Source organism: Epinephelus moara, chromosome 6, assembly GCF_006386435.1.
Source record: "Epinephelus moara isolate mb chromosome 6, YSFRI_EMoa_1.0, whole genome shotgun sequence".
In the NCBI taxonomy this organism is placed as follows: Eukaryota; Metazoa; Chordata; class Actinopteri; order Perciformes; family Serranidae; genus Epinephelus; species Epinephelus moara.
In genome coordinates, this window is record NC_065511.1 from 42,276,066 (window position 1) to 42,292,613 (window position 16,548).

The 16,548-nt window shown below is 40.7% G+C and overlaps 1 protein-coding gene across 3 annotated transcripts in view; it reads right to left on the bottom strand.

Annotated features, from left to right (window-relative positions):
* Positions 1 to 16,548, bottom strand: part of atp2c1 (ATPase secretory pathway Ca2+ transporting 1) — an 80,706-nt gene that overhangs the window by 54,425 nt on the left and 9,733 nt on the right. The window contains exon 1 of one of the 3 annotated variants that reach the window (XM_050046321.1): positions 1,504 to 1,554. The exons of 1 other annotated variant lie outside the window; for it this stretch is intronic. In XM_050046321.1, the coding sequence (XP_049902278.1) occupies positions 1,504 to 1,539 (36 nt within the window). In that variant the 5' untranslated portion in view covers positions 1,540 to 1,554. Of the gene's footprint in view, positions 1 to 200; positions 604 to 1,503; positions 1,555 to 16,548 lie in introns of those variants that run through there. One more of the 3 variants, XM_050046320.1, reaches the window with a different exon arrangement.

Below are 16,548 nucleotides of genomic sequence, written 5' to 3' on the forward strand. Positions count from 1 at the left end.
AAAATGTGACCTTTTTCATAAGAAGTTTTTTTTTCCAAGCAATGTGTGACTTGATTTCAATTGTTCTAAATATTCAATAAATAAGATAACAGATAACACATCTGTGTGTTTCCTTCTATGGTTTTAAAATCACAAAGATAATTTGCGCACTCTTTCATTAGAAAAAAAATATCCCAGCTTTAAAAGTTTACAGAACAAACTTTGTCATTGAGGCGGCACGGTGGTGTGGTGGTTAGCACTCTCGCCTCACAGCAAGAGGGTTGCCGGTTCGATCCCGGGTGTGGGAGCCCTTCTGTGCGGAGTTTGCATGTTCTCCCCGTGTCAGCGTGGGTTCTCTCCGGGCACTCCGGCTTCCTCCCACAGTCCAAAAACATGCAGATTGGGGACTAGGTTAATTGATAACTCTAAATTGTCCGTAGGTGTGAATGTGAGCGTGAATGGTTGTTGGTCTCTATGTGTCAGCCCTGCGATAGTCTGGCGACCTGTCCAGGGTGTACCCTGCCTCTCGCCCGATGTCAGCTGGGATAGGCTCCAGCCCCCCCGCGACCCTCAAGAGGATGAAGCGGTTAGAAGATGAAGATGAACTTTGTCATTGAACTATGGGGGCAAAAAACAAAAACAAAATAATCACTGATGAATCGTAACCGAGGTCAAATGTTCAATTAATGCAATATTAACTTAAGGTCATATTGCCCAGCCCTACATTTGAGCTACTTATCAACTTAACACTGACTTTTGTTTTAAGCCAGCTTCATTAAGTGCTTACAATGTTCTCTCTGCATCATGTTTGCAAAAGTGTTTCACTGGAAAAAGGCCTGCAAACAGTCACTGCTCTTTCCCACATAACAATCAATTGCACAACAGCTCGTTAGGAGCTCAAGTCAAAGAAAATCAAACTAACAAACCTTGACGTCAAAACAAATTCCTTAGAAATTTGCAAAAGCCTCGGGGATTTTGTTTCCTGAAAGCGGTCTTCTCAGGAGAAGTTTGCTCTAAATTAAAATAATAAATAAATAAAACCTTCACCAGTTTGAATCTCAGCAAACACGTTAACATTCTCCCTAAACTCAACCTCCTCTAATATCAAAATAAATGTTTGATTTATGAATCTGGCTGTGAAAAAGCACCACCTGACAGGCCGTATTCAGGACAGTAAAGGTCATTTAACAGTGTTCAACTTCCTGCCAACATGCATCAGTCAAAGACCACTACAGGAAGAAGAATCACCACTGCCACACTAATGCTGCTCTCTCTCATCAGCACGAGTACGTGATGACACCCAATAAAACAGATTGATTCACTTCTTTCTAACCGATAATCAGTGGATGATTGCTCTCTGTTGTATGAGTGAGCTCAACATCCTGCCTCAACAGGAAGCTCGTAAAATCACAAACACAAGATGCTCTGAAAATCTTATTATTCCCCAGTGTAAACAGCCCTGTGCTCAAGGGACATATTTCATACACTTCACAATACTGTGACTCAAAATAAAAATCTACCTACCAGGATGTGTCCCTCCTCTGCAGCGCAACAACCCATCAACACACAAAGAGGTAGTTTTTTACTGCTCTTTGAGGAGTGTGCTTCAGAATGGACGGTCACCACTGAGATCTCTGGATGGACAAGACGGATCAATCTAAGTGGGTAAAATAAAAGAGCAAAGCTTGCATTCCCTCATAACCACCACTGAGGTGCCACTGAGAGGGGCCCTTAACCCAAAACCTTCACCTGCTGAGCACTGTGTGAGTGAACTTGTGAGCTGTGGCTGCAGGGGTGAATGAATTCCAGGTATTTCTCATCTACACTCAATATTTTCACAGCCTGAGTCTAAAGAAGAGAAAACTACAACCAGTTGAACCTGCTGCAACCAAAACTGGAAGAAAAAAAATAAATCACCGCCCTGCAGCTCGATGTGATAAACAAACAAACTGAATCAGCAGCAGGTAAACTCAGCAAGACAAAGAGTTCAGTGTGGTGATGACAGATGAGCTCCTGGTTAATGACCTGAGCTGCAGGTTCATGCTGCTGCAGAGCGTCTGAAAAACAGGTGGAGATGCAACACCTCCGAGGAGCCCGGACGCTTTCCACTCACCACAAACACAACCTGACTGCTGGTGCAAATGTTAGACTATTTAAACACATTTTTATAGGTCAACTACAACCTGTACAAGAGTTATTTCACCATAAAAATAAAACAACAAACTTCTGCAGAACCAGAGCATCTGCAAACACAAACATTTCTCTCTAGAAAACTAGTGCAGGGAGAACAATCATTATTCAGTGACTGGAGAAGAAAGTCTCATCACATGCTTTAGATGGCAGGAAATGCCTCAAATTTGTTCCAATTTAGCAATTATTTACAAATCAAAGGCGATGCAGGAGCAGACACACAAAGGTTTTTCCTACTTGTTGATTGTAGATATTCAAAATATCTGACTGAGAAGTCACATGACTAGAATCACCACCCCGTGGTTGTATGCCTCCACAAACCAGTCATGTTGCAGTTAGAGTTCATGTCCATGTCAGTTCAGACACATATGGAGCCATGACAGTTTATAATGTCTCAAATATGGGTGTTGCTAAACGAAGGGAGAATTCTGGAAATATCTTTAGCTAAGGAGCAGTATAGGGAGTCTGAAAAAATGTGTTTCCAGGGCCTGTAAGAAGAAGAAGGAAAGAAACTGACAATGCCTAACGAAGGTCTTTGTCAGATTCTTACTGTTATATTAACTCTGGTGGGAGCTGTCAGTACAGTGACAGGTTTTGACATTGTCCTATTGTAAGAGCAGCTATAATCACCTGTGATCAGATTGAGGCCAGGGTCACTCCTGCACACACACTGGCTTCATCAGGCCTCCTCTTCCTCCATTCAGCTCTCTTCAGCTCCATTAACAAAGACAATAAGCCAGCCACTGACTCAGTAAGCAGGAGACAAGACTCTCTTAGCATTAGCTAATAATACGCAGGCAGACATCCAGGATCTAGTCTCCTCCTCTCAATACCTTATTAACCAAACAGAAATATAAGAAGCATCCATGTTCTCCTCTGTTCCTCTGAGCAAACGTCCGTCCTCTGCTTTACAAAGTTTCCCTGGTGGAGCGTGTTAAGTAAGTGAGAGGTTGAGAGGATTGTTTTTGATTAGGAGCTTAAAGGAGGATCTTCCTCCTCCCCACCTCCACCTGATGGATCAAGGTCTGCCCCCTTCAGGACAGGAGGACAGCTGCTAGAGTTGAGTCGATTTCTGGTTCTGTCGCTCCAGTCCGAGATATGAGTTTAAACCAGTTTGATTTGATTCAAACCAGATGAATTGGTATATGCAGGGCGTAAAATTAACACCTGCCAAGCGCCAATGGCGGGTAAAAAATGAGTTTAGCATGTAAAACAAAAACACACACCTGCCAGTGGCCGATGGAAAATTTTGAATTGCATGTGGGTTTTTTATGTGTTTCGACCATTTCTGCCAGCTGTGTCAGAATATTTTGACCCTCGCGGCTTATTGTACGTGTGCCGGGAACGCATGACATCAGCTACCGGAACCCTGGGCATTCTATGGTAACTTCAGAGCAAGATGTGGCGACACATTTCTGGCGTGAAGCCACCGCCAGACGAGGAAAAACGAAGATGAACATGTTGGATTTGGACAGGAAGAACAGACAGTTAAACGGAGTACAAATGTCGCATGGCATTTTATTGAAAAATGGAAACCAGACGACGCTGGCCAGCCGCGGTCATGGCTGACCTACGACCCCCACACCAACACGATGAGCTGCAGCCTTTGCCGCAAGCACGCCAAAGAAACACGGAGGACAGGGTTGGATTTTCCTAAAGTTGGATTTTCATACGAAAAACGTAAGGTAATTATTTTTAGTCAAACAAGGCACGATTTTTTTTATTTGGCTGGTGAAAAATATGTTTGGTCGGTAAATTTTTGGAGGTCACTAGCCAATGGCAGATGAGGTTAAAAGTTAATTTTACGCCCTGGGTATATGTCATTAAGACACTTTCTGGCAAATTAAAAAGTCGGCAACATCATCAACCTGTGCTGACAGTGTCATTAGTAATATGACAACATGAATAACATAATATTATGTTTATAAATGGACTAACTGAGCCTCTAGTGTCTGATGGGACGTGTGCAATTCACTGCAGAGCCAAAGACGGTGTCGGCAACATGAAGGACATCAAATTTCACTTGAGATAGGAGGGAGCAGAGCGGTGCATGCTGTTTCTTTACTTGCAGGTTTATGTGATTTTTGAGGTGACAAGAGGAGACATGGCAGAGTTAGTCTGATAACACATGACAACATTCTGGATTTGCAGCAGATGAAAAAGCTGCCCGAAGCGCCATTTTGAGCTGAACTTCCATCAGACACTGTGTCTCTATTCATTCTTGTCTCTCACTTTGAAAGTGCCACAATGGAGGAGGAACCGCTGATTCATGAAGTTGAAATGAGGAATTATCTATACAATACCTCCTTCTCACTACAAAAAAATCAAAATACAGTGGCAGCTGACTGGAGGGAGATCGTCAGGGAGGTGAAAGTTTCTAAGAAGCTAAATGACCATCACTGCACTGGTTGTATGTTAGATTGATAAATGAAGGCCAAGGTGTCCACAGGCACTTCTCAAACCACTACAAATAATCTACTTTACTACTATCCATCTGTGTGACCAGTCAAACTATTAAAACATGCCAAAATACAGCTGAATACACTTCTGTCAAGGTTTTGGAGGCAACACACGTTTGTTTGTTGAAAGATGATCAATAACAAAACTGAAACACTGGAACCAACATGAATTTAAGATGATCACAGCTGCATTTCTCTGAAGGATAAAACTGCACATTTGTGCAGCCATGTTTCATGCCAACAGATGAGTGAGACTCAAAATACTTTTGGTTTGATGGTGTCTTTATTTTATTACCTGAAGAGCAGATCGTCAAGAACTTTCAGATGTTAAGACCTGCATGTACATAACTATATAAGAGTTGAAATTATAAAAGTCACCAGCCCTTTGTTCCTGCTTCTCTGTTATTATTTGTTAATTTTCTCTGTCTTTAGTGATCATACACTAAATATCTTTACTTTTTTGGTCGAACAAAATCAGCAACGTGAGGGCAACACCTTGGGAGATTAACCAAGAGACTAGTCACCAGATTAACAGATAATGGAACTACTGATAGGTTGCAGCTAGGGCTGGGCAATTAATGAAAAATTAATCGAAACAGACATTCATCACCTCTAACTGGACGGCACTGAACAGACTGAAATCAAATGTAAACACTGCGGAAAATCCATTTCAGCTACCAAAGGTGATACCACCAATCTGTCTTGACACTCAGGGCACAATCACATTACGGAATATGAACAGTGCACGGCTCAAAAAACCCTAAAGCCCTAAACTGTCTTAATGACTGTTTTTATTTGTATACTGGATCACACACTGAAATATCTCAGACTTACACTATTACAAACACAAACTAGATCCAGCAGCAGGACTGCGTCAGACCGACCACCTCAGCAAACATCAAACGAACACCTCAAAGGACACAAACAGAAGAAGAAGCGCTACATTCAATACAGTTTTAGATAAACAGTAGATTAATACCATTAATGTCAACGACTGTTTATGTCAGCCCAGTCGTAATGAAATGAGTCGTGATTAGATGTGTTGGGTTCTGTCAGCTCGGCAGATATCAGTGACTGACTGATCACATTATAAGTTTCCTTTGCGGTATGTAATCAGAGCAGCACGTCTCAAAGTCAAAGCTGAATAAAGGAAACATGAAGACAAACAGCTCAATCAAAGAGTTCACCACTTCCTGTGAAAACCCTGTATGTGACTTGTACTTGCACTGATTGGAATAAAGTGCTTCCTCGATAATAATAATGCAACATAATGATGTTGACAGCTTGTCTGAGCAGACGAGAAAACAAACCACACACAACAGGAGAAAGAGAGACAGAAAGATGACGAGTACTTTGGGATATGTAGGTGGAGAGAAAGACTGTGGACAACCTGGACGAATCAACAGCAACATCAACCCACCAAATACACACTACAATAATCTATTTGTGTTTAAGAGCAGGAGACACTTATTATCCTTTAAAACCTAAATGTGTCCTGTGGCAGGTTTTTCTTTCGGCTTATCATGTTAATCATCTATCAGATTTTTCTAGTGATCACTGACAGGTTAAACTGACAGTTTAGTGAGATCAAGTCCACCTGTTACTATAAACTAGAGTTGTACCGATAGCGATACCAGTATTGGAAATGCCTCCGGAGTTTAAAAAGCATTCTACTGTAGCCTTTAAAATGTCTTTTTTATCAAATTGTGTGGCTGCACTTTAACCTGTGTCTTGATCTGTGTCAACACTGGATAACAATAATAAAAGAAAGTTTTATGGCATTCATTCTACTATTATGTATTTATTTCTTAATATTTTACATAGAGATTTAGGAGTTGAGACATACAACAATTCATATCCCATCCATTTTTATTTTACGCGCTGGTATCGGATCAGTACTCGGTATCGGCAGATACCAAAGGTTCAGGGATCTCTAGTATAAACTAAGCCAGAAGATCACTTAAATTATTTTTACTGAATATTTTCTGAAAGACTTTTGTGCAAACTTTTTAGTGACTCACACAATGCTAACAGCTCCGTGTGGCTGTACTCAGGCACAGTGGTGCTTTCAACTAAACCCATAGGTGTTAAGTAGGTAAAATATTCGCCATGTTCATTGTCTATGTTTTGCATATTAATATGATAAAGTCCAGCTGAGGCTGATGGGACTATCAAGCAGGTATTTGGTCATAAACCAGGGTTGGAAATCAGCACCAGCCACCAGCCAAATGCTGGTAAAATATGAATGTGACTGCTGGATTTGTTTTACTGACCAGCCAAAAAAGCACAGTGGTAGGTGGACAAAAAAAGTTAATTTCCAACCCTATCATAAACAAAATTATTGGACAAATTAAAGGAATACTTCACCAACAAAATGACCAGGGGTGGACATCTCCAGGCACTTCACGATTCGATTATAGAACAATTATCAACGCATCACGATGCATCGAAAATTGCTCAAAGATTTCTTTACATGATTTATTTTTCTCACTGTGTGACTACTTGCTATTTTTAAAATACAGCAGCACATTGGTCAAGGAAAAGCCGCTATAGCAGGCGGGACGCAGGGTTGCTGAGGTAAAACAGACCGAGCATAGAGTTCATTTCTTCACCGCAGAGTTGATTTAACTTGTTTAATGCTGCAGCGTGTGTTGGTCAGCCTGTGTCATTCGTTAACATTACTGCTGATCGCTGCTTTGTTACGATAACGTTAGTCTCTGGGTGATGGCGTAGAAACACTTTGTGAATGTAATTGTTGAGACATTAAATTAAAACAAGTGAAGATGAATTTCAAGTTAACTCGAGCTTGTCCGTGCGGTAGACTGTCCGGGTGCCGCCTCTTTCATTTCATCAACATCTTGTTATTAATAAACATCTAGATAACTGATTTTTGACATTTGTGAATTGATGCCAAATCGTCCATGTTCGCATCATGATGCATCTAAGAATGGATTATTTCCCCTCGCCCCTTGTTAGCACGACAAAGTCCAGTGAAGGTGATGGGAATGTCATTAATTCTGCAGGTTTTTGGTCATAAACGGAAGTATTGGCACCCAGTAGCTCAGTAGAGTAGGCGTCCCATGTACAAAGGCAAAGTCCTTGCATCATCGGCCGTGGGTTCAAGCCTACGACCCTTTGCTGCATGTCATCCCCTCCATCTCCCCATTTCACACTTTATACTGTCCTATCAATAAAAAGGCAAAAGCCCAAAAATAATCTTAAGATAAACCGAAGTATTAACACATTAAAGGAAGACTTTAAACTTGTGATGTTACCTTGAATTCCTGAGGAAATCTTTGCTTTTCTTGCATGCCTCCACGGAAAACAGCAGACATATTCATTCAATAACTGATTGCGAACCTTGCCATTTGAAACTGAACTGAAATTTACTTGTGCTCTCTTCAAAGCCAATATGCATAACTATGTGCACGAGTTATAGATCATTCCAGCCTTGACCAAAGTTGTGAGCCAACAAACCAACATTACCATGCCTGGAGCGATGCTGCTAGCAAAAAGCAAAAAGTAGGTCCTTTAAATAAACACTTGAAAGATGTAGAGTAAGTAACTAAGAAGGAGCATTCAGAAGTCAAACACACAAAACACTGAAACTACACTGAAGACTAACAATGGCCACCGCCGGAGTAAGTGCTTACGAAACAGGTGAACTTTCAACCATCACCTGACTGAGGGGACGATGGTTCCACGAGTGAGAGCCACCACTGCAAATGGTCCCCTTTAGTTTTAAGCCTCGATTTCGGGACAGCTAACAGGCCGTGGTTAGAGGACCTCAGTGATATGAAGGGGGCCAGCCTGTGAAGTTCTTTACAAGTGATTAAATATATTTAAAATCCTTTCTGTATTCTGTGGGTAACCAATGTAGACTGGGCAACACTGGTGAAATGTTTGACCTATGTCGACGCCTGTCATAGCAGCTTCTTCTGTTGGATGATATATTGTTTATTTGTTAGGATCACTATCAGCTGTGCCCTAAAGCACAACTAATCCTCCTGTGGAATGTTGTCCAAGAAATAACTGTGATAAATGACACTACTGTCATGGAAGTAGCTACATGCCCATTAGCCCACAGCGTCATTAACAGGCGGCTCGCTCAGTGTGTGACGTGCACTTGGAGATAAAATATAGGCCTATATTAATGAAGGTTCATTAGTACGGTTTTGTGTTTCTCTGTAATGTAGCACAGTGTTAACAATGTTACTGATACTATTCTTTCTCACACCTTCAACTCAAACCACCAAAATATATCATTTAATCATTACATTCATATCAGAAACATGCAGGAGACTAGTCCACTGATGGACCCTGATGAGGACTGTTGGTCCACTGATGGACCCTGATGAGGACTGTTGGTCCACTGATGGACCTAAATAACGCCTATTGGTCAACTGGGAAAATTCTTAGTCGGGGGGGCAGCCCTAGTTATAAACTAATGAAAACCTACATATGAATATTTTATACTACTCCATAGATGCCTCTAAATCCTGCACACTGGAGTTTTAACACCTGCTGCCAAAAGGCCAATACACAGCTGTTTGTAAAGAACTTAAAGTAATAAGTTGACCTGAGAAACACAGTGCAGTAAACACAGTAGCACTTGGAGCAGGTTTTTCCTTTCCTGCCTGTACAACAAACTCCAGCCTCATTTTCTTACTGACTTCCCAAACATGCAAAACAGAAACAAACAAATGGAAAAAACAAATCAAGTCTGTGGACAGGTCTCAGATGTTTCAGTCTGTCCTCTTCGCAACCTGCAGCCTTTTATCATTATTTCCCAGCAGCAGCTTCAATTAGATCCAGGTCAAACTCTATTAGCAGGTTTAGAGTCTGTGTGGGCCGAGTGCCAGGTCGCTGCAGGGACCTAAACATCACGCTCATAAAGCATGAGAGGCGAGCAGCAGCAGACCAGAACCTGAACTTTACAACCAGGATCTAGAGACAATGCTCACCAACCACCACTTTATGGTTTTGTATGTCGTTTCTAGACTCTACACAGGTGTAGTGTCCATTTCAGGCGCCACAGCATTTAAACGGTCAGTAAATTCACCTGCAGAGGTGAAGTCAATACATTACATCAATTGTGCAGACAGTTTGGGCTGCAACAATTTCTGTTTTTCTTAAATTCATATTCATACAATTCATTTTCACTTCACTAGCTCAGCCTACAGATGTAGTTTTTCTGTCAGTGCAAATTTGTTGTTTACGCAACTCCGGTAAAGGAGTGTTGCCACACTGGTGATTTCAAGGAAGCACAAGAATTTTCCAGTTCCGTTGTTTCTCCATCATCACCAACTCAGGAAGTGGCCACGGTGGTTAGAGGTAAGCTATGCTGTGTTGTCACAGTTTTGTTCTCCATTCAGACAATCCCCGAAACCAGTTAATCCCCGATTCTGTGTCTGATTTCAATGATTGAAATCAAATGCTCAGTTCGATCGACTTTCGATTTAGAATCAAAATCGTGACACCCCTACATCATAAAACACACACTAAAGTTACCAGTGCCCAACATGACATCTTCAGATATCTTGTTTTTTCGACCAACAGTCCTAAAGTGTATGATATTGGGTTCACAGCGGTTAAAAACTGAGAAAGGCAGCGAGTCGTGCCGTCAGGCTCTGGTTTAAATCAAAGCTCAGGCAGCTGAGGAAGAATAACAATTACCTAACACAGTAAAATCAAACACTGTGACCACATTGGCACAAAGATGTTTGGAAAAGTGGGTGATAATTTTCAGTTTTGAACTTTTTTCTTGTATGCAGCCACAGTGTACTGTGTAACATCCAACACCTGACTTATTAACTAACAGCCAGAGGAACAGCTCAGTGTCTGATGTAAGTGAAGTCACAGCAGGGCACTTTGTTGATCCTGACGACAGGAAACAAACAAAACCACAACAAAGACTCAACAGAGTGGGAGCACTGGCTCGGCAGGACTCTTAGACACAGAGTTAATGACATCAGAACATAAGTCTCTGCATTAGTGAATTATAGACCTCACTACAACACCTGAGTTCACACCTACGTTTCTACAGACAATCATTTCTAAAGCTAAAACAATCATTTATTGTTGATTTTGAGCTGAAACAATTCATTGTTTGACTTATTTACTAGGTTAGAGTAATAAACAATTGTTGTTTGGGTTTTTATAACATAAAAATATTCAAAAAACAATGTTTTAAAACTTCAAGTATTCTCTTCGAACTCTGGTGACCTGTCATGGATCATTATTTCTGAAGATTTACAGACTACATGAAAACAAAAATTCTAAATAATAACAACTATTAGTTGCAGTTCTGATGTATTAAAAACAATTATTATGAGCTCTTCTCCTGTTCAGACACACTGTCATTAACTATGTTTCCATCCAAAAGTGATTTGAATCATTGGGAAATGTGCATTAAAAGAAATACGGATCCTGTGTGTTTCCATTAAATGTACGGACTTTGGTGAAAACTATGAACTCGCGCGAGTTTTCCGCAGAACCGGAAACAAAACAAGTCTCGCATTCTTCTTCTTCTACGTTTTCTGGCGGTTGGCAACCAGCTTGTAAATGCATTACCGCCTTCCCGACCCGGAGTGTGGATATCACCATGGAGAGAGGTGCGCTACGTCAGACTTAATTCGAACATAACTGTTTCCATCCCCCGTTTTGCGAATCAACATTTTTTCGAATCAACCAAAACCCGGCTAAAGCGAGCGTATTTTAGTTTGTGCGAATCAGGGGATTTTAATTCGAATTTTGGCGTTTCCATCATAATTTTCCGATGAGATACTTCTAGATGCGCATCTAAACAGGCTGATGGAAACATGGCTATTGGTGCATTTACATGGACCCTAATATTGTTCATACACATTCATACACATTAAGGGCCTGTCCCAATACCGACACTTCCCCTACAAATACCCACTTGCACTTGGTTGTGCGCGTTCACGTTTAGGCTAGTGGTGTACCAAAACAGAATTGAGGTAGTGGAAGTGGTTTCCAACACTTAAAATCTGCCCTAGATTCCAAGGGAGCCCCGACCCACTTTCAACAAAGTGGAAGATGAAATTTCCCAGAACACCTTGCGAAGTCAGCAACTTCGGCAAGTTTTGTAAAACATTTTGTTACTGTACGATCGGAATGTAGGCTATACAAACAACAGATGGCAAAATGTCATGGCACCACAGTGACTCCCAAACTGAGAGGTGACTCAAGTCAATGTGTGAGACTCCCAGCTGACTGGAAGAACCAGACGAACGTGGCAGGTGAGTCTGGGCGTTACACCACTGTCCGAGAAATCTTTAGACTGACCAGAGTACGTGGCAACTTATGTGTAAGGAACCTCCTATCAGAGAAGAAACAAACGATGTCATAGAGCTGTACGTGTAAACGTCCTCTTATCAAAGTGCTTCATCTGTTCATGACACATTTAGCGATGACATGAAATTGCCTCATAAATCTTTGGGTGGAAAAAGATCAATAGTGAACGTGCCAAATACAATAATCTGCAAATGTTAATGAAATTTCCACGGTTGATCATAATCTGATGGCAAATATCTATTGCACTGATTACGTCAGATAAAGCAGAGTGGTGATATTTTTCTATTTGGTGAGGTTAGGTGTGGTTGCTCTCGGAGATAAAAAGGAAGCTATTATATGTTGACAAAGTAGGTGTTAACCCACGGTGTACGTGTTTTAAATTGTCTGGTCAAAGACGATTGTTTGCAGAGTTATTAAACAGACTGAGGACACATCATATCTGGTTAGTACCAGTGACTTATCTTAACCATTGGAAAACGCTGGTTCTGGCTCAGCGCCGGAGGCTGCACCTAGGGCTGGGTGATATAACAGCTATGTACAATATATCTGTATATTTTCAAGCAAGTTATGAATTTAGAGACAACCCATTTTTTATCCATATAGGGTCAAGCTGCGTTACATGGTGCATACCAGTGTTTATCTCTCCTCTCTCACGCTCTCTGCACAGCTCTGCCCCCTTATTTACTCACAAGTTCTTCAGCAACACTTCTTAGCGCCGTACCCTGACGTGCACCTCCCCAGAAATGTAACTACACGTCGCGGTGACGCAGACCTCCTGTCTGTCTCTGTAAGCTGAAACCATTTCCCTCAGTGGAAACAAAGCTTTGATTTACTTTAATTTCACAGATAAGAAACAATAAATTGTGAAGACAATAAAGCCTCCACTAAAATAGCATTTTAAGTCTTGTGTGTGATTTATCCTGGCTTCATATGAGCAGAGGAAATCTCTGCTAGTCGCTAGGCTAATTTACACAATGTAAAATGCCATAGGCTTGTGCTAATAACGTTAGCATGTTGTATTTGTTTGGAAAACGTGTTTAGTATAAGACAGTTGTTTTGTCAGTGAACCTTGTGAGCTGTAATGGAGCCGAATTTTGTAAAGTTATCTTTGTTAAATGTTGCTGTTGTCCCTGGCTTCATATGAGAAGAGGAAAAGTCAACTAGCCACTAAGCTAATTTATACAATGTAAAATGCCATAGACTTGTGCTAAAAACATTAGCATGTTGTATTTGTGGGGAAAATGTGTCCAGACAAGTGTTTGTCTGTGAATGCTGCGAGTTATAGTGAAGTTGATTTGAGTACTTATGTTTTAAAATTTCTCTATTTTTTAAGTGGGTTTTGGATCAACTAAACTTTACAGCACTTCACAGAAACCCCACCGCCCACTAGTGTTTTGGAGTTGTAACTGTTGTGCAGCTGCATATTTTCAAATGTTAATAAAATCCTTGTCTTTGAATTTAATTTTGATCACAGTCTGGTTTTTTTTTAAAACTGCTTGTGACATCTCAAATGTGGCTTCGACTTGTAACAGAACATATCGCCCATATATCTTGGTACCACTCATAGAAAATACAGAGATATACATCGTGTATCACCAGTCAGCCTGTAAATACCGAGATGTGGATTTTTGTCCATATTGCCCAGGCCTAGCTGCACCCATAATTCACGCAAGGTATCATGGATTGAAACTATCAAAAACTAAATCACAAACACTGTATATGCACTGAGGCTTATTCTCTGAGAAGATATTCCTTCCTAAATCAGAATTTTGAGGAAGTATCACAACAGAAGCTCCGATGTCATACAGGCAAAACAGATGTACTGAAACACACGGCTTGGCTCATGTAGTGTGCTGTAAGCCATCAGAGGTTTGTAGTGGACAACAGCTCCAGTTTCAATCTTTCCTGGCCAACTAGATTTGAAGAATTAAGTTAAACTCAAGATGACGCCTGGCTTTCTGCCAAAACGGCTATTAACAAACACGCTCGTCTATCTGCTGGTGTTCATTTCACTTCCCGGCTGAACACACTGAGGGTCTGCAACTACAGCAGGATGGACATGTGTTTATTAGCAGCTACAACATACAGACCAGTTCTCTTCCAAATGGTCATGAGGTTGATAATCCCCATCTTGCTCCTCTAATTTAATGAAGGCTACAGTGAAAAACTGGTTGGAGGCAGAGTAAGCAAAAAAAAAAAGACTGGTCGCCTTAGTCGCTCATCTTACAGAGTTTGAAAGACAGAAACCTCCTAACAATCAAACAGCAGCTTCTATTTTCAACTGAAAGACAAATAGCATCAAAAAAAATTAATCGGGCCCCGTTCATCAACAAACCAACAAACGTATACACACACACACACACACACATTCCCACTCAGGTTAACCTGGCCCTAGAAACGGTGAGATAAACCACAACCTAACAGGAACGAAAACAGGGGAACTGCCAACAGCAGCACTGGAGTGTAACAAATAGTACTGGTATTCTCAGTGACTAATAACTGTATCTGCTGCATGCTTGGGCAGAGTCTAATTTAATGTCTCATTAGTATCAGCTCACGTTGAGTTTGAGTACTGCAAAGTGAAAATGTACTTAACACAACAAATGTTGTCTAGAAAACTTCATGTGTACAAAACTGTTGTATGGTCCCACTTAAACTTGACATTTAAAGAATCTTATATCAGGATAAAATCCAGATGAGATATTTTTTTTACACAGTATATTCATCTCTGGACGGATTATAAATATGATTTGGTTCTGATTTGGTTTTCCCACGTTACATGCAAATCACCAGTCCAGAGGGAGGTGACGCATCTTTCTACTCAGAGGTGAGTGTTGTTGTTTCCATGATGCAGTTTAGGGTTGATGATGATTACCAGTTCATTCAGTTCCTCAAAAGCAACAACAGTATGAATGCATATGTTGATTGATTTTATAATTGATTCAAAGTGTAAAAATAAAAATACATCCAAGGTGATGACTAAAAAAGGCTTGTTTTGTCCGATCAACCATCCAAAACCTAAAAAGATTCAATTTACCATGATACAAAAAGGGAACGGCAGCAAATCCTCACATTAGAGAAGTTGAAATCAGATGACTGACCTTTTTAGTGGAGCTAAATGAGCGGCAAAAGTTTTGAAAATTAAAGTAACTGAAAGACTAAAATTTGAAAAAGAAAGTTAAGTTTTGATCTTGAATTCTGAAAAATACAACAATATACTCAAAGTAAAAATAAGTGAAGGAAAAGTTTTTTCAGTTTACATATAATTCACATTATATCGAATAATATATTAAGTAAGCAGCTGATTTAGTTAGATACTTTTTGCTTTTTAAATCACTTTAATAATTAATCAATTATCACATTTGTTCTAACCTTTATTTATTTGACTTATAAAATAACACTGAAATTGAAACCTGTTTTGCAGGTGAGACCGAGCCAAGACAGGGTCATATGGCAGCATAAATTACAGGTCATTCAAGCCAACTCACACAGAACTTCTCCGAGTTCATGTCAAGATGACATCATCTAGTACGCAAAACAAAGGCAGCAACAGAAAGTCTGCTGATCTGACAAGGGGTCGGGCTGGGATCAGACCCACGGCACAGAAAGATCCACATGCAAATATTATTTAACTGGAGATGTTTGGACACTACTTGATACTGAGTGATGTCAGTTGATACCTTCACGGTATTGAGTACCAATACTCATACCCTAAAGGTGAGCAGGTATGGGAGGACCCCAACCTGTCCACACATACATCAATTAACTTGTCTCTGTCTCGTTTGTGGAAGACTGTTTTGAAGAAGGGTCCAGAAGTACTGCAGGGAAGCACTGAGTGGATGTTACCAGATATATAAACGCTGCCAAACGGACTAACAGGCTGCCGTGGAGGCCATGGATCAGTGTGACCTCACCACAGACACAAGCTCACTTTAATGGAGGGAAGCAGCAGCATGTGAAAGAGGCTGAGAAACTCGGAGGATGCTGCTCTCTACAAATAGGTTATCACGAGGAGGGAGGGGACAGTCTGTTTAACTCCTCCACCTTTACACAAACAGAGACACACATCTGTCCTCACACTCCTCCACCTCCTCTTCCTCTTTGGCAGGCACACAGCAAGTGCAAACACACCACCCTCGGCTCGCCGCTCAGTCTCCGGATTAAATGAGACAGTTTTTTTAATGTGATTCATATCCTGAACACTGCCTCACATCCTGGTCATGGTCTTATTATTCAAGATAAGCTGCTTATAGGTGTCTTTGTGTCCCACTCTGCAGGAATAAACAACATGTTACAGAGTCAGCACACACCAATAAAACCTACGATTATCTGCTCCACACTGCGGACGTTTACAGTGTTTTTCACCGTGCAGCTGAGTCATACAGATACAGTCATAATAATCATTTCTCTATCATTAGAGACCAAGCAGCTTATTAAACTCCACTATCAGACTTCTGTTAATGGCTTTCAGCTCCAAGGGGATGTGGAGTGGTGTTTTCATCAGGGATTGTAAAGTTAATTTGTTTACTTATTCAGTTAAATCATGCATTATTTAGTATATAAAGATGTCAAGATAAAGGCTAAATGCTTGTTACAAGCTATT